A 23486-nucleotide genomic window follows, 5' to 3' on the forward strand; every position below is an offset into this window, starting at 1 on the left:
GAAACCACATGTCACCACCTAATAGGTTAAAATTATTTATTAAAGTCCTCTTGTTTCGATCAACAATCAGGACCATATGAATTATATATGATTAAATCAATTAAAAATCCATAAAACTAAGTAAGCTGTAACAGTACAGAGTCTAGTCAGACTGTTTGGATTTGCAGCTTCACAGATTATGAACATTCATAGGATAAACGTGTTGGAACTGAAAGAGATTAGCCTTTGCCACCAGTATAGAGCAAGACCTTGCAGCCTGCACATCCGTTCAGCCTAACTTAAGGCTTTTTACTTCAGTGTTGTTATATTTCTCTGGTCCTTTCGGATCATTGATACCTAAGTACTAAGTGTTGATAATTGAGTAACGCTCAAGCCGGTGCTAAGGGGCGTGAGGGATGTTGCACTTTTCATTATTCTTTATGTACAGACTCAAACTGAGTCTGCAATTTTCATGTAATTTTGTTGTGATTAATGCATCTGAGGGATCACACTTTATCCAGATTTTTATCATACTGTTGGCTGACTAACTTTAAATTTTCATTTTAATTATCCCCAAAATTGATATTGGACAGCTCCGCAAAATGGAAACTTGACAGTAAGAAATTATATAGGTTAACAAAGGGTAAAGGAGATTACAATCTTTTAAAACCTGAGATAATTTACATTTATTTTGACCAGACTTGCTTTAAGGAATGTTAAAAAGGAGATAATTCTCCAAGGTACAGAAGACATGCAGTTAAAATAGTTCAAGATTTTATTGATAACAGTTTTTGGTATATAATTTTTTTTTGGCATACATGTTTTTAGAGAAACTTTGTGGTCTTTGCAAAGATTAAAACATCATCACTGAGTGCATGATTTACTAGGAAATTAATTGCTTTTAACAAATCTGGGTTGTCACCATTACAGTGTTTGAATTTTGACTTAAGCACATCTTTTATACAGCTGCCTGCTTCTTGTGCTTGAATTAAGGTATGGTGGGACATTGGTCTACTAATTCACTGCATGCATCAGAATAGAATACCCAGGTAGTTAAAATTGTATAGTACTATGTTGATGAAATGTAAGACTTCAAGGCCTTCTTGGACAAAACAATTTTCTTTATGACAATTGGTCTGACCCTCTCAAACATTGAGTCTCTATTCTCAATTGTCTCTCTACACTGATGGGATTAGTAGTTGGTCACTTGGGAAGAAAAGTGTAATTACTTGTTGATTATACAGCTAAGCCACTTGCCTGGAATGAGATATGATAAAAAAAAATGTGTTAAATTCAGCATAAAAACAAGACAAAACAAAAAAGTATGACCCAAGTATTATCATAGTGTGAGAAATACATATTGCCCATGTTCTCAAATATGTGTAACATTTCGACTCTGTGAAAAACAAGCATATTTATCTTAATAAAATGTGGTCCTAAGTTCATATACAATGTACTAGTTTTGTAATTAATTTTATTTACCTGTAGTGGACAATCAGTGGTGAGGACACAGGTGGGATGGGTAGTCCAGTTTACTATGTTATTTGTCATCCAACATTCACAGGTTGTTACATACCTGCATTTGTTTTCAGGGCATGAAAGTATGTCTTATTACAAGATGATAGTAAAAACAAACACTTTTTTATCAGTGTAAGTGTAACTTTGAAGTTACTTTGATGTGACACATTTCTGTAGTTAAGATACTTATACCCTTTGCCTATATTTGCTAAATGGACTTGCCCATCATTAAAGTTTGAACTGCCCATTGATGATTCCAGGGAAATCAAGATCAACATTCTGAATTTACCATAATACTGATTACATATCCCGCTGGATCACTATAAGCCTATCCTTATATTTTAAGGTTGACCTTGCTTTTTTGCCAAAAAAACTCTTGAGAGTGTTTCATTGTCCTAGCTTAGAAGTGATATATCTTCAAAAATTAAAGCTTTTTTATTTATATGTTTCATTTTCATAAGAGACTCATAAAAGGCTCAATGACTAAAGGCCTAAATGTCAAGTTTGACAGTAAAAAAATTGAATCTGAATTGATGTGTTTTTGTTTATTCATGTAACTATGATCTATTTGTCACAACCAAATGTGACTATATCAAGCTATACTGGTAGAGAAATGCCTTTTGTGCCCCTCTGTGCATTATTTCAAACTTAAGGGAGCATCTTAGTAGAACAAGGGAGCATTTTAGTAGAACAAGTGAGCACCTTAACAGAACAAGGGGGTACCTAAGTAGAACAAGGGAGCACCTTAGTAGAACATGGGAGCACTTTTTCAAAACAAAAGAGCACCTTTAAGTAGAACAAGGGAGCATATTAGTAGAACATGGGAACACTTTAGTAGAACAAGGGAGTACTTTAGTAGAAAATGGGAGCACCTTAGTAGAACATGGGAGCACTTTAGTAGAACAAAGAAGATTTTTAGTAAAACAAGGGAGCACTTTAGTAGAACAAGAGAGCACATTAGTAGAACAAGGGAGCACCATAGTAGAACAAGGGAGCACCTTAAAAGAACAAGGGAGCACCTTAGTAGAACAAGAGAGCACCTAAGTAGAACAAGGAAGCACTTTAGTAGAACAAGGGAGCACATTAGTAGAACAAGGAAGCACTTTAGCAGAACAAGGGAGCACCTTAGAACAAGGAAGATTTTTAGTAAAACAAGGAAGCACTTTAGTAGAACAAGAGAGCACTTTAATAAAACAAGGGAGCACTTAAGCAGAACAAGAGAGCTCTTTAGTAAAACAAGAGAGCACTTTAGTAGAACAAGAGAGCACTTTAGTAAAACAGGGGAGCACTTTAGTAGAACAAGGGAGCACTTAAGCAGAACAAGGGACCACTTTAGTAGAACAAGGGAACACCTTAGTAGAACAAGGGAGCACTTTAGTAGAACAAGGGAGCACCTAAGTAGAACAAGAGAGCACCTAAGTAGAACAGACTAAATTAAAAACCGGGAGCACCTTAGTATAACCACCAGTTATATTTACGTTGCAAGCAATTAGGTCAAGAATAGCATAATATTTTGAAAAATGGTTCAGCGTCAGAATTTAATTAAGTATTTGATTTCTTGTTTGAAAATGACCGTAGGCTGTTTCTGTAAAGATTTTTACTTTTGAAACTTATTAGAGCATGGTTGTAAAAATATTTGCAATGTAAGACGACATATAATAGGTAACATATTAATATTTGCCACAGTATATATCATATTACGGTTTATAGGTAGAAAAAACAACATTATACAGTTTAATAATATAGATAGGCAATTAAGTTACATTTTACTGAGATGTATTGTCATACTTTTTAATTATTACAGTGATCCAGGTAGGATTTGTTATTGTTTTAGGTATCTTCTGTAGGTAATGTTGTAGTTTTAGCAAGGCACCTGGTTAAGGTTTGATTTAATGATTGATTTTGTATGAGAATTGAGACCTCATTTGTTGTCATTATTTATTAACTATAAAATCTGTTGGGCTAGACTGTGCAATCAGTCTGTGAGATTTTAGTTGTGTAACTCTGTCAACAGGTACCTGCATAAATTAATGGACAGGAGGCCTGCAATTGTTGTGTTTAGGGAACTTCAATCATTGGTTACCATCATAAATATTCCAGGAATCAGTCTGTTTGTTTCTGGTACAGTTACTTGGATCAACACTTGTCGTCATAAATAAGAAGGGCTTAAATTTGTCAATTAACACTAAGGTAACCTCCAAATATGGAGAGACAAGGTATTTCATATAAATACAGTACAAGATTTTTCTAGGGGCAGTCTAGATTGAAGTTGAAGAATAAGCATTTCCAAAATGCAAGAGTTGAGATTGTAAAAGCTAGTGTCGGGATAGGGGATTTTGAGAGTTAATTCTCAGTGACTTATCAAACCATGTGTGAGGAAGAAAACTCTGTAACTTTAATTATTAATTGTAGTAAAGTAAAAATTTAGAAACATTTTTTATAACAAATAAAACAGTGAAATGAAATTAAGAACAGTTATTGTGTATATTTTATGTTGGTAATTTAGGAAGTAGTAGAAAATTATAAATTACGAGAGAGAAGGGAATTTAAACACTGGGGTGGCCCAGCGAACAGGCATTTTTGGACTTTAAAACAGTTTAAAAAGATTTTTTAAAGTGACTATCTGAAGAGACGTAAATTTTTGAACTGCTAACATTATAAAATTTACTAAAAATGGGACCAAAGAAACAAACCGGTGGCAGCTTCAAATTTTTTGTGGAAGAAACAAATTTTGGTGAAACAATGTTTTATCGGAAAACTGAGTTATTAACATTGAAAAAACTGAGAATTGCAGAAAGAAGAAAAAACAGAAAATTAGAAAACAGAGCAAGGGAAGCCATGTTACAATGAGATAAAATTGTGAATCATTATCTACAAGAGGGATTAATGGACATAGATGGATTTTAATTATAGTTTGGTCTGTGTGAATTTTTGTCAGACTTTTTTAAGTACACTGTTTTTCATTGCACAATATTCCCGTGAAGATAGGATTATTAGGATAAGGGACTGTAAATTTGAAAAATATTTCTTATAATTTAATTGCTCAATTGGAATTAAATTTTTGTGGGTTAATTTGAAAAAAAGAAAATTGTGGAGAAGGTTTGCCATTAAAATTTGTGTAAAAAACTATAAACCCACGGTCAAAAAGGTATCAATTCAAGTTAAATTCAGACATTGTTAAACCTTTGGTAAAGCAATAAATCTTTGGAACAATTAACTCATCAATTAGGGAAATCTCCTGCCTTTTCCCGGAAAAATAAAAAGCCAGCAGATAAAGTTGTTTATGGGAAGTGTGCTAGTATCCCCATAGGGAAGGTTCGAGGCAATTCAATTCCCATTAGATTATTTAACATTTTTGAATAGAAATGCTTAAACAATTGACCATGAGGTCATTATTTTGGATATGTTGCATGAATTAAATTTCAGTTGGATTTATTGGGAAAGATTAAAGTGAAAATTGATGACTGCAAAAATTAAAATTAGTAAAACATAATAGACAAATATTAAATATGATTTCACTAAATGGAAAGCGTAAGTATTATAAGGGTATAATATCATAGATCCCATCCAGCGGAAGCGGAATTTAAGTTAATTTGGTTGTGAAGCCTTTTACGTTTCAATTAAGTCTTTTTTTATCAAACTCCAAAGACTGTAACTGTGCAACTGGGAGAGAAACTTTTGGATGTTTTGTGTACTTTTATACTCAGTATAGACCCTACCTTTTAGACAGAGGAATTTCTTTTAAGGACATATTGTTTAAAATCTGCGAATGTGTTAAATTTGCCGTTCAAGTCGCCGACAGATCAAATGGCGCCCGCCTGTTTAGAAGTTTTGTCACAGTTAAATTTTAGGATTGAAACAAAGAAGTGGGAGAAAACAAGCAAATCTTGACAGGTCCCTCTAGAATGTCATGTGAACAAGAAGAGTTGTAGTTGTTATGATGGAAAAACAATTTTGGAAGAATTACCTTTGGCAAAGGATATATTGTGTAACCTGTATGAAGAAACATGGAGTCGCTTGGGGTCAGATTTTTTGCCGAAAATTTTGATAATGTTGTTCCATTGTTCGATGAGAACATAGGTAAAGGGAAAAGTATCAAACCTGTTGTGTGTTAGGAGTGAAACCTCAAAATGACTGGGCATTTTGGAGTGATGTTTTCTTGTTAATGCAGCTGCAAGTTATGAGAATTGATGAGTTGTTTAAAATCATTTTTCCATGGAATAAAAAGGGCAAGGAAGTATTTTCGATATCTATAGGTCGACTTCGTTTCCATGAAAAGCCTACATTCGCATGGTGAAAGAAGTGGAAACAATCTCAACATGGGGAAAATGAATACACAAAGTGGTTGACAAGGACGTAAATTCCATACTAGGTGGCGAAGTTGTTTCAGTTCATCAAAAATGAAGCTCAGACATCTAACTTGGGTTGTCTTCAAAAAGCAGTTCAACACTATTAATAATTCACCTATTAGAATGGCAAAATTACAGAGAGCAGACCTTGATTTTAGGTGTTGGGACATCATGGGGTTACTGGAAGCAAAAAGATGGTTTGACAAGGACGTAAATTCCATACTAGGTGCGCGAAAGTTGTTTCATCAGTAAATGAAGCTCAGGCATCTAACTTGGGTTGTCTTATGCAGTTCAACACTACTTGTTATTCACCTGTCAAAAATTGCAAAAACTACAGAGAGCAGACCCAGATTTAGAAGTTGTTATAACATGAGTTATTTGGAAACAAACGACCCTCCAGGGACAAGGTAGCTAGATATATCCTCCAAAATATAAGGAACTACTGGTTTAACTATGACTTGCTAGTGATGAAAGATGGAGTGCTGTTTATAAAATGTAACAGTATTCTCCACACAAGAGAGGACGCTTTGCTTCTTATTGTTCCAAAAAGGTTTTTTACAAAAAAGAGATTTTTGGTCATCTACACCATGACTTAGTTACAAGGCGCTCATTTGGGAATTACAAAAACTTTGTCAAAAATAAAATGCATGTTTTTTATTGGTTTAAGCTAAGACACCAGTGTTGAAATTCATATAAAGCAATGCAAGAAGTGTTTCATTTCTAAAACGATGTTTTGGTCACAAAATGGACAGGGGTTAGCACTGATAACAAGGACAGATAATGGCCATGTGGAAATCATGCATCATGATTAAGTTTGAAACATTATCAATGGAAATTAAATGACAAATTGGCAATCAAAACATGGGCAAGGATCAACAAGAAAACAATAAATTACAAATCAAAAGAAACTAAGACAATGCAGAAAGATGGCATCTGAATAAGATTTTTCAACAAGTTAGAAGAGGTAAAAGGAATAAGGACTCAACACATACCATACCAGTACAGAACATAAAGATCATAAAGAATCATCATGTAAAATATTATTTCAATAAATTTTGATTTCAAAGGAGTAACATGTTGGGTATATAAGGGTACTCTGAGAGATTTTGCAGTCATTTCGGAGTTTTCGACTGTTAAGAATTGTGTAGGGAATTAATATTGGAATAATATGAAAGTATAAAGAAAATAGTGAAAAAAAGAGGAATTTTAAACGGTGTTCTTACAAAAATATATATTGATATAAAACGCAACGGAATTAATTTGTGATTCGTTCACATTGGAATATTAAATTTGTTATTCATTTCAAAAATTGGAATATTAATTTGTGATTCATTCTGAATTGGAATATTAACTTGTGATTTCTTTTCAATTTGGAATATTAATTTGTGATTTCTTTTCAATTGGAATATTATTGTGTGATTCTGGTTCAAAATTGGATTTTAAAGTGTTTTATTTTCAGTTTAACAATCAGTGCCATTTTCTAATTTCAATAATGATATATATAAATATTAAGTTTAATATTTTGGCACTTAGGACTCTATGGTAGAGACGACTACCAAACAAATTTTTATATCCAATTTGTGCCTTTTAAGAATTCTTACACATTTGTTAAAATTTATTAAGAAATAAATAGGCACCACGACTTTGTGTGCAAGAAATAGACAATGTGTGAAAGATTTGAATTAGGATATTGTGAAATAGAAAAAAAGGGACACAACAGAACAATTATATTATATAAATTGAGTTGAAAAAAAAAATTTCATTTTGATATTAAAACATGGTGTTAAAAGTTGAACAAACTGTTTGAGAACTTTAATTAATTTGTTTTGAGTATTCAATGTATAATTGTAGTCAGAAAAAAAATTGTCGTTAACAGAAGTAACATTTCTGTAGATTAAGTATTTTCTTAGAATTTCGTATTTGAATAATGCTATTTTAGTTAATGCAGTGTTTATTTGTTAATTGAGAATGTTTTTATTGTTAAACTTCTATTCATTTTGGAGTAAGATTGGTTGAAAATAGTCACTGATTTTTGTTTCATTTCTATATTTTTTTTTTGGTGTTGTTAAACTTAATTGGGGACAATTTAAGCTTTTTTAAGGTTGGGGAGTGTTGTAGTTTTTTAGCAAGGCACCTGGTTAAGGTTTGATTTAATGATTGATTTTGTATGAGAAATTGAGACCTCATTGTTGTCATTATTTATTACTATAAATCTGTTGGGGCTAGACTGTGCATCAGTCTGTGAGATTTTAGGTGGTAACTCTGTCAACAGGTACCTGCATAAATTAATGGACAGGAGGCCTGCAATTGTTGTTGTGTTTAGGGAACTCAATCATTGGTTACCATCATAAATATTCCAGGAATCAGTCTGTTTGTTTCTGGTACAGTTACTTGATCAACACTTGTCGTCATAAATATAGAAGGCTTAAATTTGTCAATTAACACTAAGGTAACCTCCAAATATGGAAGACAAGGTATTTCATATAAATACCAGTACAGAAGATTTTTCTAGGGCAGTCTAGATTGAAGGTTGAAGAATAAGATTCAAAATGCAAGAGTGAGATTTAAAGAGGCTAGTGTCGGGATAGGGATTTTGAGAGTTAATTCTCAGTGACTTATCAACCATGTGTGAGGAAGAAAAACTCTGTAACTTTAATTATTAATTGTAGAGTAGAAATTTAGAACATTTTTATAACAAATAAACAGTGAAATGAAATTAAGAACAGTTATTGCGTATATTTTATGTGGAATTATGGAAGTAGTAGAAATTATAAATTACGAGAGAGAAGAATTTATAACAGTAATAAAAGTAAGATTTTGAACTTAAATTTACCTGAATCATGTAGAAAAAAAAAAAAAAAAAAAAAAAACATAGCTTCAATGTGTGGGTTTTATGATAAACCAATGGAACAAGTATATTAACTTTCATTCCATTAAACCATACTCGAAAATATTTTAACAATAATTTCTGTTTTATTTGAAGCATTACATAGTAAAGGTATACAAATTAATGTACTTGGTTTTTTTACAGTCAGTGCCAATTATGTTAATGATTAGCCATATTATTGAAAATGAATATTTTTATAGTCTGACATCAATGATAATTTGTATAGAGAATTAAAAGTGCACACCTGCAATTTATTTGTTAGTAAGTGCCGAAATTTGAATTTTTTTTGCTTGATTTTCCGAAGAAAAGATAGCTTAGCTCACCCTGGCTGCTGCGTCACATTTTGCTTATGTTTTTCCAAGTTAGTATCTCTGAAACTGAAGGGAATGGCAGGCATTTATTTGAAAATAGAATAGGTGGTCACTTTCTAAGGCTCTTAAATCTAGCATGGATTTTCACAGAATTATGGCCCTTTTTGAACTTAGAAAATTCTACATTTTCCAGGCTCGAAGTTTACTATCAAGCACATACTAGCTGAGAATAGTCAAGGATGCTGTGAAGGTCATTATGGCCACTTTCCAGCTTTACTGTGGTCAAGAAGACCTAAAATGTGTGCGTCTCTGAGCAGTGAGCATAATTATGGACACCTTAGTAGAATCTCTCTTATTCTGTAAGATACTAAGCTGGATAGCTTTCTTACATGAAAAAATCCAAAGACCCTGGTGGGATTCAGGAACCCACAGCAGTAAGGGGCAAATGGTGAAAAAAAATTGAAATATTAGATCTACAGATTTTTGTTTGATGTCACAAATCATGTTATTTCATATTTTTTCATTTAAATTTACTGATTTAATATTAAGTCTGCTTTATCTTAATATGCCAAAATGCATAAAATTCTAGAGCTCTGGTGCTAATATTTATTTTTGTGAAGAGTGCCATACGAAAGTCCATGAAAACCATTATAAAATAAACTTGTTTCAAATAATGCATTGAAAAATAATGAAAAAGTTGACATGTTAAGACGTTAAATCTTCTTTATTGTGAACTAAAATTAAAGTTCGCCATTTACCATTTGCATTTTAACAATAGATTTCACCCACTTCTGTGTGCATTTAATTTACTGATACTTTACTACTTGTGTTAAACAATCAGAATTTCCGATCTGGTAAAACTAATGTCTTTTTAAAGCAATTTGAAATATTTTCACTCACTGTAGCCAGCAGTTTAAAATATTTTCCCTTTGAATTGATAAGAAAGCCTTCTAAACAGCTGGCATAGCAGATAAAGCAAACCTTTACTTCACTGACATGATTTGAGGTATCATATACTTTCTGTTTTCAATCAAATTAAATAAAAAACTTAATGATTCCGCTCCAAAAGAATCAAAGAGTGTCATAGAGTTTAAGAACTGTAGGGCAATATCTTCCTTAGTATCTTAAATGGACATTATTTGAATCAGGTACTTGGGACCTGAGTAAGAGATTGAAAATTTGTTTATAACCTCAGATCCTTAAGTCATGCTAATATTCCTAAAATCATCAAATGATAAAATAACTGATGCTGCATGCTAGAGATCTAAACTTGATTTGACCATTGTAAACTTAATATTGATGTTAAAGAATTTTAGCAGTATTCACATTTTACATTTATTATTATGTAGTCATTTGCCAAAGTATAGTCATTTTATAGAGATAAAAATGTCTTTTTTAGACTAACCAAACATGTGTTTTATATGTACATGTACTCATTGTATTGGTAAAAATTGAAAGGGGAGTAAATGTAGCACAGAATTTTAATGGAATAAGAAGAGTTAGTTCCCTTTACATAGTGTATAAATGATTTTTTGATGGCAATGATTCAGATTAAAGCTTATTGTCTTATAAGACCATTGTCTTAGATATCTTTATTGAAGCTTATTTTTATAAGACTTGTCTGAAATGGCCAGACCGAAGCTTATTTTTATAAAACCATTGTTTTAAATTTCCAAAAAGAAACCTAGTTTTACAAAACTTTTGTCTTTAATGTTAGACTTATAAGACTATTGTCTTAAAGTTACATTAAATAAATATGTAAAAATATTTTGCCGTCGGCCTAAAAATCAAACATTCTACAGTTTCATTAACCTGTTTAATAGTATTGTTGTAAATCTTATCAAATATTGTTCATAAATTAGTATTTTAAACGGGAAACCCCACGGTAACACTAAAGTTCGTATACCAATTTTAACATGCAAATGAATACTATAATGAGCTTGTGTATGCGCTATGTCACAGTTTTATAGTTGCTATCCGGAACACAGCAAATATGATATTTTCTTTTGCAAACACACTTTTACCGTTTAAGCTTCACGGTGCACTAAATCTGGGGTTCAGTAAAAGTAATCATCTCGTAAAAAGATTAAATTTGTATGAAAACATCCGTTACAATGCGGAAATATACCGTTAAATTAGGACTGCCACTTACAGTCATGTTTGTTGATTTAATATTGATGTACTGATGATCCGAAGGCCGAGTTTCTCATGCAAACAGAAATTGTACTTCCCATTTCGCCACAATGAGGTTACCTATTTTTATGCTAATAAAACTCATTTTGGTTGTTTGGACACCAAAATAAGACCCGGAGTCGATATAAAACCCAATTTATTAATGAAATGTCGCTATTTAGTTTTTTATGAAATTTATTAAATGTAACTTTAATTGTCCAGATTGATCCTTAAATTTATTAGATAAATGTCTTAAAAGATATTAATGAAAACTCTCTGTAGTCATTTTGCTTGGCACTTAATGCAAAAACACTTGCATATTATTAGAACTGAGACAGAAATTTTCCAATTTTGAATTTTTTTTATGTTAAACCATTGAACAAGTAAGTTTTATCTTTACTTGAGTTAAGATTTTTCTGTGATAAAAGATATGCTAATTTTGTTCCCATTCTGTAATGATCCATAAACATAGTATATCAATGTCTTAAATACAGTTCAGGCATATGTTATATGGCAAGAAGCCATTCTTGTTTCTCCTTATTGACAATTTTCCTACACAAATATACTAAAGATACAATGTACAAAATATAAGGGAGGTAAGCTTGTTACTTGTATCAAAAGTTATTGACACAATTTGTCTACCTTGTTTTCCATGTTTTCTCCTTTATTGATTCCGTTAATACAAAAATTTGTGGTCATCTTTATTTGGTTAACAGCTCAGTTCTTGAGTGAATTACCCATTATTAAGGAAATAAGTGTTGGGCAAAACTTGAGAAAGGGTGATCTCTCTGATTTATTAATCGCAACAAAATAACATGAAAATTGCACACTGAAGTCTGATGACACAGAATAAGGAGGCGATCAAGTAGTCTTTTATAACGACCAATGTTGTATGACAAAAATACCATACTTGCCTTTCCTGGGGTTTTATTATATATGAAAGGTCATTTCTTAAAATTGAAAGGTTATAATTATGTATCAGCCAGAAATAATGTAAAGGAACATGTCAGAAAGTATCCTTTGGCTCGTAACATATTGTGTGGATTGTTACCCGGCTCAAATTTATTTATCCCCTTTTGCCCGCTTTTCTATGTTTTTTCATGTGAACCAAAAAGTTAAAAAAAAAATGTGGAATCCAAAAAATTTTTTCAGAATTATTGTTCAGATTGTTTTTGATATGAAGATAAAGGGTGAATGGATGATTGATTTGAATTGACCTCCTGGGATCAATTCTTGTTTCATTCCGTTTTGGAGATCAGGATATAGAATATTTAACCAGGGGGAAAAAAACTATCATCTTCTTATAGTGAACTTCGCTTCCTGCAGCATTCACATGACATGTTAAGCTTCTTACTGTCAGAGATCTGATTGAAATTGCCGCAGTTTTATGTATATGTAATATTATTTCTTTCGATTTTAGAGATTGCGGTGAAAATTGTTGCATGTTATGATTTGTAGGAGAAATCACTGTCATATAATTCAGTTGTTTAAATGACAAGGTATCAATCCAATGCATGAATAATTTAAATATATAATAATATCTATCCATCTTACTTTTCAATTAGTTATTTTCAAAGGAGAGAGGAATATTTTTTTTCTTACAAACTTTTTTTTTACAGACTAAAATCAGCTCAAAAATTACAATTTTGTCAACAGATTATGCAAATGTATTCCACTTGTTTCAATTGAACATGGAAAAAAATGGAAAAATCTATTTTAGGAATTAATTTTATCTTGCTCGAAATTAAAGGAATTTCCTCAGAGAGCAATTTTGTAGGGACTTTCTGGAGTGTGAATTGCTTGATTGAATAAGTCACGAGATTGTTTCTTTTTATTCAGAGAGTAAAAATTGCTGTGCCAAAATTTAAAGGTTAAAGTTCAAGTTGTGCTTCTAATTAATTGTTGGGGATCGCATTATATTTAAGTGAAGCCAGATCGGAGCCTTCATGTCCGCAACAATCTGTAGACTGAATTAACTGTTGAATGTTCATTTACTAATATATAGATATTGCAGTTATCGGACATTTTCATGATATAAATTTAAGTTTGTTAAGCAGAATTTAACAGAGATAATATTTTCTATGTGAGATTTTATTGAATGTAGGGCTGCACAAGTAAAGGTTTTAATAACCTATTATACTTTCCAAGATACAGTTTGTACAATAGAGTTTAGAGAGCATTGCTTTAAATTATCTAAGTGATTTACATAATAATTTTGCTGTAAATTGTGTGTAGTTGAGTTCATTTAAACTCGCCATGGTTTCCCCATATGGGCGAGTCATATAGAAGAGTATTAGTCATTTTAGATTTTGGTAGATAGTGCAAGATACAGATACAGAAAGATTCCCCAATTTCAGAAGCTTCTGCTGGTTCTTTTAAGTGTCAAGTGTGTGACCTTGATTGAAAGTTTATCCGAAAGACTGATTAGTAATTTCAATTGGCCAGCCCAGGAATCTAACCCACAATGTCGAGATGTCATGCCCTCTAAGTTCTAACCGACTAAATATGTACAATAGTTTGGCCTGCTTTGGATCTGGAAAAGTCCATTAAAAGTAACTTGGTAAGGAATTAAAGTGTCACATTATGACACAAATAGTATTATTAGGCAACCAACTTTGTCATGGCATGAAAAAAAAAGAAGGCTGTTCTGTTGGCAAACCAGGCAAAGTCTTTGCAGCTTCGCTTCATTCAAAATTGCAAAAGTATTTTGGATAAGATAGAGGTGAAATCACCTTTCTGCTAACAAGGCAACGTTGGTAGAAATGGTCTATTAATATGAAGTTCCAACTATAAATATATTGCTATAAATACATTGCTATAAATACATTGCTATAAATTCATTGCTATAAACACGATGCAAAAAATACATTGTGATGTTTTGTGCACGACTTTATGATATTCCTAAAGTTATAGATGATAAACAGTCTTATCTCTTTAGGAGAGGCAGCGACATTTAAAATAGCTGAAATTGTCACAGTTCAGAAATAGGACTGCATCAGTTAGGATAATGCCTAATTGCCGATATAATATGGGACATTTGCATCAGTAAAAGGAAAATGGAATTCTATGGAAATAAAATCTTTGATGTTTATAACTTATAGTTTTCCCAATACTGCAAGTGGAACTAAATTGTTAATAGCAAAGAGTTTTTTGAAGGATTTTCTTTGAGGAATTTGTTTGTTTGTTTGTTTTTATTCCAGATTTACTAGATAATTTTATGTTGTAATGGTGATAGCTGAGAAGAACATGCAATTGTTTTGTTTTTCTTTTTATTCATATTGTACATGTTTGAAGTGGAATTAAAGGAAAAAATCATGGAATTCTTTTTAAGGAAATTGGTTCCTTTGTATTAATTGAAATAAAAATGGTTTTAATGGAAAGGAAAATGCATTTTATGGACAAGTTTCTGTATAAAAGCACAATGACCAACGTTATTGTTACTCTGACATTAAGATGTGAAACAAAGAAGGAAACAATATAAAAGGTTCTTAGTAGGGAAAGACATTATTCCAACATTTCTTACTGATAATTTACCAATTCCCTTAATAATAAAGCTGTAAGTAGAGTATGATTTCTCAGTTGTAACTGATTATCATTTCACCATTTTATAGCGGTCAGAAGCGAGTTTTTGTTGTTTGTTTTCGTGATGGAGATCAATTAAGGTGATTCGGTGTGCCATTTTACATACTCTTGTCTCGACTTTCCTGACAAATTGTTACTTCTAGGGATGCTCATTTCTCTCTCTGCTTTTATTGTAATTTGAGAATTATTTGAAAATATTTTAAGTGATTTTTCCTTTCTTTTTCAAAAATTGTTTGATATGGTGTGGTGCTAGAAAATGTAAAATGTTAAGGGAAACATAATTATCTGGAGCATTAATTTTAAGTTTGATAGTTTTTCTTTCTTTTTTTTCTGAAATTTTAAGGAAATTGATATTTTCTGAAATTTTAAGGAAATTGATAAGAATTGATAAGAATAAGAGCTATATTGTGCTGGATTAAATGGAATTATTGTGTTGGATTTTATAATTAAGTGTGTATTTTTTGCTGACATTCTTTCATGTCTTCTTTATATAATGGAAGCAGTCTTCAAGATTTAAATCATATTATGACAATCATAATAATTATGCTGAAATAAGATGAAGGCAAATTTTGTAAATAGCATTTCCTTACGCTGAAAATGGATATAGTTTGGAATAATAAAAAACTGGATAAAGTGTGATCCCTCGGAAGCATTCATCATAACAAAATTTCATAAAAAATGCAGACTCTGTACATGAGAGGTAATGAAAAATTGCAAAACAAATAAGTATTTTGACTCGAGTGTGTCAACAAGTTCTTACAACTTAAATAAATCACAGATTCCATGAAGTCTGCTTTCCTGAAACTTACCAGTTCTGTTGTCACATGAGGAAAAATCAGGTCATGACCTGATTTGCAAGACAGAGAACCTTATCAACGAGGCTACATATGGACCCCTTAAGTGTTATAAAATAAAGTCAGAATAAAGTAAAGGAAAAATTGAAGATGATGGACCCCTTAAGTGTTATAAATTTTGTTTAAAGTTGAGAAGAAAACTGAGATAGATATAATGCCGATATATGAATGAGAAAGAGAAAAATGTTTTAAATATTTTCTAATATTTGGTGGAAGAACAGATTGTGAACTTCTGTTTTGCCGGCTCGCCACGGCGAGCCGGTATTACGGTAGGATTTTACTTAGAAACAACCTAAAACTCCGAATCCATCCAAAAATTTAATCTAAGCTTGGCTTCCAGCTTTCTACAAAATTTAACTGTCTGGGCTGGATCCAAAATAATTAAGCCAATCAAATTTGATCTTACATAGCGTCAAAAAACCTTCAATTTTCACGCCATTTTTAAAAAGCAACACGTATTGCTTTGAGCGCAAAGATATAATGATGATAAAATATTTGTTTTCATGAATTCTTTTCAATAAATCATATTTACACTGACTTTTGATTTAGCGATTTCACCTATTTTCTCTGTAGTAAGTTAAATAATTAACAATTAATTGGTTAATTAACATAAGTGTACATCTGGTTCTGTGCATATTTTCTTTTTTTCCGGTAATTTTATCTTTTCCGGTATTTTGTGGATATACTATTCTCCGGTCCGGTCGCTTCCGGTCTCTCCCGGTCTATTTTGACCGGGATTTACGAGACTTGAGAACTTGTACAAATCAAATAATCATGCCCCATGAATCTAAATTCGCCCACACCCAAGAGAGTTCTTCAGTAATATATTCCTGTATAGGACTTGTGTCTGTCACTCATTCCAATACTAAATAACATATTACAACTTAACTTTGTATAAAGAGACATCTTTATGAATTCTACCTATCTAACATTTTTTGGTCAAGGTCAACAGGCCATATAGTAAATGTGCATAGACATAGGGACTTCATTCTATCTGTTTACATGCATCTTCATATATACTCATATTCCACTTTGTTAAACTGAGAGAACTGGCTTCCGTAACTTTATATGTCACTTTTATTTTGATGTTCGCTGAAGTCTCTTCAGGTACAGAACTGTCATTTTTACATTTAAACACACCCCTGGAATAAAATTACGAAGCGAGTCGCTACTAGCTTTTTTAAAAGCTAACCTTGTATTGTTTTACGCAAGACATGTTTTGCTGTCTAGTTAAGATACCATAGGGAAAAAGAATAGGTGATAAAGAAGGAATAAAGGAAATGAGATAGAAAGTTTAAATCTGAAGATTATTCAAATATCTGCACAGACTGGCACACTACGGTATAAAACAGAGTATAATATATATATATATATGGACTAACTTTAAAAAATTCACATCATGTTCAGAATTGGCTTATGATGTATCTGATAAAAATATGAGAAAATAGTTTTAGAAAACAACAGGTTATTACATTACAGGTGTCAGTTCTGTGGCCCTTTTGTTCATTGTTAGTTGTTTTCTGTGATAAGTTTCAGAAATGGAAGGATAGGTGTTTTTTGTTGTTTTTTTTGTTTGTTATTAAGTTACAAACGAAATATTTACCATTGTTGACAGAGTAAAGGATATTGATACTATAATGAAGACAAGAATATGTGTGATATTTGTCTGTCAGGAGAATTGTTTTTTCCTACGGTCAGTTTTAAGGATGGATTTGTAAGTGCTTGATCAACAACTCTTAGGCTTGAACAACAAGTCTGGTGGTAGTCAGATTGTCTTTGATATTTATTAATGAAAAAAGAAAAATGGTGACTTGTATCTCATAATTATATATCTTTCTAATTGGATTATCTGAGAATTGCATTATTTGAGAATTTTCTTGGGTATTGGGTTGATTTATCTCAGTCTGAGAATGTGTATACTTTAATGGTAAATTTGAAATAGTTTTTAAAATCAAATGGATTATACTGTACATTTCTGGGAAATAATGCCTAAATAAGTGAATTAAAATGGGAAATAGGAATTCTGTTTTATTGTTTCACATGACACCAAAACCTTTCAAAAGATCATCAGTGGATTTTAAACAAAGCAGGTATAGTTTTCTATGAATTCTTGTAATAAAATTACATTGAAATTGTGAGCCAAATTTAATATACTGCATAAAATGTAAGTTGAAATGAAACATTATATATAACCCTTATAACTATAGAGCTGTTATAGGTATAAATAATATTGATGTATTTTTGTTATTTTTCTTTTGATCAATAATTGATACACATGAATCAATAATCAATACACATGAATCAATAACCAATACACATGAATCAATAATCAATACACATGTATCAATAATCAATACACATGAAGCAATAATCAATACACATGCATCAATAATCAATACACATGAAGCAATAATCAATACACATGAATCAATAATCGATACACATGAATCAATAATCGATACACATGTATCAATAATCAATACACATGAAGCAATAATCAATAGACATGAATCAATAATCAATACACATGAAGCAATAATTGATACACAGGAATCAATAATCGATACACATGAATCAATAATCGATATTCAGGAATCAATAATCGATACACAGGAATCAATAATCGATACATAGGAATCAATAATCGATACACAGGAATCAATAATCGATACACATTTGAAAAAATTGATAATTTTGACTAGTTGATTAAATGTCTAAAAATTATACAAAATTATCAGAAACAAATACTAGAGCAGGTGAATATTTCTAAAGCTGTGCTGTGGCAGTTAGTTAGATGACAAAAAATGGTCAGGAAAAAAAATCATGCAATGGGCATTAATATAAACCTGACAGATTATAATTGTATGAACCTAACATGTATTTTCACTGAAATCAATTAAAAAGGTATGAAAGTGGATTATAGACTAGTATAAATCATAAGAAATTATTGATATATCAGTGTTTAGTTGATGTCAGTCATCTTGTATCAATAAATCGCTGATATGCTTTGCACTGAATCAGGTAGCCAAAACTGCAACCAATGCAGACCAATATCAGGGAGCACATCCATGCCATCTGATCATGGTCTGCACTGTCCAGTTTTCAGTCAATATATGTTTTTGGTCAGTTTCTGTTTTCAAATTTTCCCTAAAAATGTTGGTTGAATGGTTTTATCAAGATTGAAAGATAGACAAGTCCATTAAGATATACATGTAATAAAATTAGCGATCTTAGTGTTAACACATTTCATGTCAATAATTTTGATATAACAAGAAATTAGTATGCTAGTATCAAAGAGGCTTTAGGTTACTTCTATAAAATTTACTATTTAAATATCTTTAATAAGTGTTATCGTTTTGTTTTTTTCAGTCACAAGACACAGTCATCGTCATGGTTACCCCCAAGAGAGAACTGGGATCCAGGCAGCATGGGGCTTCCATATGGATGGGAAGGGGCTGTTGACAAAAATAAGAAGCCATATTTTATCAAGTATGAAATGCTTATTTTTATTGTACTTTTAATACCTGAACATTCGCTTCAAATTACTTATTATATAAAACACAACTTTATTAAATTTATGTCATTGAAATTCAATTTGGCTACAACAGTCACTTATTATGTAAAACACAATTTCATTATATTCATGTCATGGAAACTTAAACCAACCCTTAGCCTGCAGACGGTGACTGAATCGACCTTTGTCCCTTGTGGCCAGTGCAGGCTTAAAGATCAACAGAGTGCCATCTGATCATGGCCTGCACTGTTTGATAACATGTTTTGAATTTTTGCCTAAAAATGATTAATGGATCCGTCCAGATTAAAAGATGGACAAGTTTATTTAAGTTATTAAGGGTTGTAAGGACTAATGAAAATTGCTTTCATACTTGCTTTAAATAAATTTCTTTTGTGCTATTTTGTTAAATTTTGTTTTTTTACAAAATTCAGTTTACTATTTATCACAATAAAATATATTATGATTGAATTAAGCAAGTTTTTTTTAAATTTTTGAATAGAATCCAGTTATTAATTCATGGAGTATGGTTTTATTTTGTTTGCACAGTAATGGTAAAAATGATATCTGTGGAGCAATATGTTATTGATGACTGACAGATTTATTATTGTTTTCCCTGGAATTGAGGGGGAAACTTGCTGTATTTGAGAAATAGCATTACTTTGCTGACAATACAGTTATCAAATCATAGAAATGTATCTGTATTACAGATTGACAGTTTTGTTATTATTCTCATATTTAGTGATTTTAGAGGAAATGCCTATAGTATTTTTAAGGCCTCTCTCACTCTATAATTTTGAAATTTAGATCCATAACAACTCATATCCTTTTTACGACTACAGCGTAATAAAACATTCCCAAGGAGGTGTTCCCTATGGCTGCCGTAGTTTCTATTTTTACGTTTCAAAGTGTGTAGCGTTCGTTTTAACCATAATTCATTGTGCATGACGTAAATTCTTGTAATCATGTGCTATAATGCACGGCTACATGTCACACACCACTTAATCATGTTTTTATTAAGCTGAAAGACCCCTTTCAAGTTCCCAGTTGAAATTATAGAAAACACTTTCAGTTGCTGTAGGGTCTCTATAAAAATGCTTGCAAAAGTGACATTTGTTCTCTGAGGATATTTGATTTTGTAATGTTAAACAATTTCAGTCATGTTGAAAATTTCACAAGCCGTGATGACCCAAGAGATGACCCTGATTATATTGAGCCACCGAAACCCCGTGAAGTAGAGCTTGTTAGGGATGCTCAGAAAGGTTTTGGGTTTGTTGCTGGCAGCGAGAAGCCAGTTGTTGTCCGTTTTGTCACCGAAGGTAAGAGTAATGGAAAAAGATCATAAAGTTGAAATTTCTAAGGTTTTAGGGCACTTTAGAATGTGTTTTATTAGATAGTTAAAATAATCAATTTTGATGCATATATTGTTGCAAACAGTAACTTTTGTAAGTGGTTATTGTAAGTGGTTACTTAAAGGGACTCCACTGAGGTCTTTTGATTTAACAAGACTGGAATTATTTTTCTAAAATTTGTGTACCATTTGATGTAAGGTTGGTCCAATAACTTGTGTGCAAATTTTCAGGTTTTTCCCTCACTCTGTTTTCCTGAATGATCATTGTAATTGTGCAAAATAACCCACTCATGAAAAGCATTGCAACACTTCACTGAAATTGGGCTAGTAATCACATGAAAAACAATTTTCAGTGTAATTCTGAGCATATATTTATAATAATAATAATAATAATAATAATAATAATAAACTAATATTTAGTTAATAAAAGTCTAACATTGATTTGTTAATAGTAAGTATATATTCTGGTTTGACATTTCAAATGTGCATATATGTGCAAAATGTTATATATGTATACCGACAATAAATAAATTTTGATTTGATTTGATTTGATTTGAGGCAGGCCTGTTGCTTTATTATCCTTTTCAAATTTTGTTTACATGTTAAGTTCTTCACTAAATCTATGTAAGAATTTCCAGTTTTTAGGCATTTTACCTCAGTAGAACTCCTTTAAGTATTTTGTTTGTCATTTAATGTCTGAGAAAGATTGTTTAGTAAATCTTCATTCCAGTTTAATTTAACACCTGAGCATATGCAGTGACAGTCACCAATATAAAGCAACAGGCCTGCCTGTACATATGAACTGTCAAACCAGAATATATACTTACTATTAACAAATCAATGTTAGACTTTTATTAACTAAATATTAGTTTTCTGTTATAACAATCCCATATATTAATGAAGAAATTGCTTTAAATTTTAAGCAAGACCATTTTATTACACATCTCCAGCTATGTAGTTAAGTAGCGATTTGTATAAAGGTAATCCATCATAAATAAAGACTATGTATGAGTCTATGTATGTGCTATACCTTTAAGGAAAGACTCTCATGTTTTGTACTCTCTTTATTATTTCAGGAGGTCCCAGTGTTGACAAGCTGTTGCCTGGAGACCAGATTATCAAAATAAATGGTCAAGATGTGAAGAAAGCTCCAAGAGAATTTGTTATAGATTTAGTCAGGTAAAATTGAGCATTTATTTTTGGGTTTCAGTTTGAGCATTGACTTCTATAATGACTGGCCTATGCTACCAATACAGGTCCACCCACTTAGCTCTGAAATGAAAAGCATTAGTTTAGTATTCCAGACGTTGCTGGTATGATCCTTGGGCAAGGCATAATTTCTCTCTGACAATTGACTTTATGGGCATTGAGTCTAAATGGTCATTTCTCTTGTACTGCTGATTCAGAAATCATGTGGCACTAGTAGTCGGTCACTTGTATAGAAATTGGTATTTCCTGGTAGGTTATCCAGGAAAAGTTGGTTAGGTTGACTAACGGCCAAGGTCTGACCAAAATTATGTTAAGGTTTTGTGTTAAAACCAGCCAAACAAACCAAACCTACAAATATAGAGTAGGGCTGGCATTAATATCTATACAGTCTAACAGGACATTTTCTTTGCATTAATACTCTTAATTAGGCTGAAAAAAAAAAAATCAGTAATCTTTAATAATATTTGATCAGGATAACTTTTCTTGTGGCATTGCAGTCTTTTGAAAACTATTAATAACAGGCTACAAACTAAGTTTGCTAAGGATAAAATGATAAACATTTTCTATAATGGATTCTCATTTGAATGAAAACTATTAATATTAAAAAAATGTTGATTAACAAAAAACCTTGAGAATTTATTTTGTTTAGCAGCCATTGATATCTTTATCACTCAAGTGTCCGATTCATACCTGAATGATGTATGGAAGGACACCCAAGTTCTTTCTCCATCAGCAAAGCTGGAAAGTTGCTATCTGACCATTACAGTTTTAAACCCAACCAAAAATATAAATATTTATCATCACAAACACAGCAGTCACTGTGCTATTGCATCATAATTGACTTTTATAATAACCTAATCTCTTTTTTGCCAGTCAATTGAGAAAGTCGGTTAATACATTTGATGCATATCTTGTAAGCAATCAAATTGAGAAATTGACAACAATATATAAAGACGAAATAATCTGTCAACTTTTGATACTGTGCATCTCTCTCAGTTTCTTCGAAATTTGTTCAGATTATGTTATAATTTTTTTTATGAATTTTGTTTGAAATATATTTTTTTATGGACAGTAAAACATTTCTAAAAAGGATGGCTCTTACCGTGCTAAATTTGTATGAAAAACTGCTTTGACCTTGAGATGTTCAATGTAAGGGACCTCAAAACAAATCAATTAAACTGTATGTTTACCTGGCTCTTTACTGATGGCTTATCCTTTTCCAGCTGTAACTGGAACAGTTTTAGTTTTTGCCAGTTTTTGTATAGATCCAGGCCAGCCTGTACATCTGTGCAGTCTGAGTAGGCTCCATACTGTTTTAGTAGCTCAGTTATTAGCTCACAAAGTGACAGGGTGAGCTTTTGTGATCGCTTTTCGTCCGGCCGTCCGTAAACTTTTACTTTAAATAACATCTCCTCATAAACGACTTAGCCAATTTCATCCAAACTTCACAGGAATGTTCCTTTGGTGGTCACCATTAAAAATTGTTCAAAGAATTTAATTCCATGCAGAACTCTGGTTGCCATGGCTACCGAAAGAAAAAACTTCAAATACATTGTATCTTCTTTTAAAAAACCCAAAGAGCTAGAGCTTAGATATTTGGCATGAAACATCTTCTAGTGTCAGTGTCTACCAAGTTTATTCAAATAAAAGCCCTGGGGTCAAAATTGGCCCCGCCCCAGGGGGTCATTGATTTTCCCTATATGCATATGGTAAAAACTTTAAAAATCTTCTTTTAAAGAACCCAAAAGAGCTAGAGCTAAGAT

At 31.7% G+C, this 23486-nt stretch overlaps 1 protein-coding gene across 15 annotated transcripts in view; it reads left to right on the top strand.

Moving 5' to 3' along the window:
- LOC132751471 (serine-rich adhesin for platelets-like) overlaps nucleotides 1-23486 on the top strand; it is a 92982-nt gene that overhangs the window by 15736 nt on the left and 53760 nt on the right. For 14 of the 15 annotated variants that reach the window (XM_060741626.1, XM_060741635.1, XM_060741628.1 and 11 more), the window contains exons 3-5: nucleotides 19022-19141; nucleotides 20322-20482; nucleotides 21591-21693. In XM_060741626.1, the coding sequence (XP_060597609.1) occupies nucleotides 19022-19141; nucleotides 20322-20482; nucleotides 21591-21693 (384 nt within the window). Of the gene's footprint in view, nucleotides 1-17622; nucleotides 17743-19021; nucleotides 19142-20321; nucleotides 20483-21590; nucleotides 21694-23486 lie in introns of those variants that run through there. The other variant, XM_060741627.1, reaches the window with a different exon arrangement.

This window comes from Ruditapes philippinarum, unplaced genomic scaffold (genome assembly GCF_026571515.1).
Source record: "Ruditapes philippinarum isolate M1 unplaced genomic scaffold, ASM2657151v2 ctg1256_1_1_1_1, whole genome shotgun sequence".
NCBI classification, from domain to species: domain Eukaryota; kingdom Metazoa; phylum Mollusca; class Bivalvia; order Venerida; family Veneridae; genus Ruditapes; species Ruditapes philippinarum.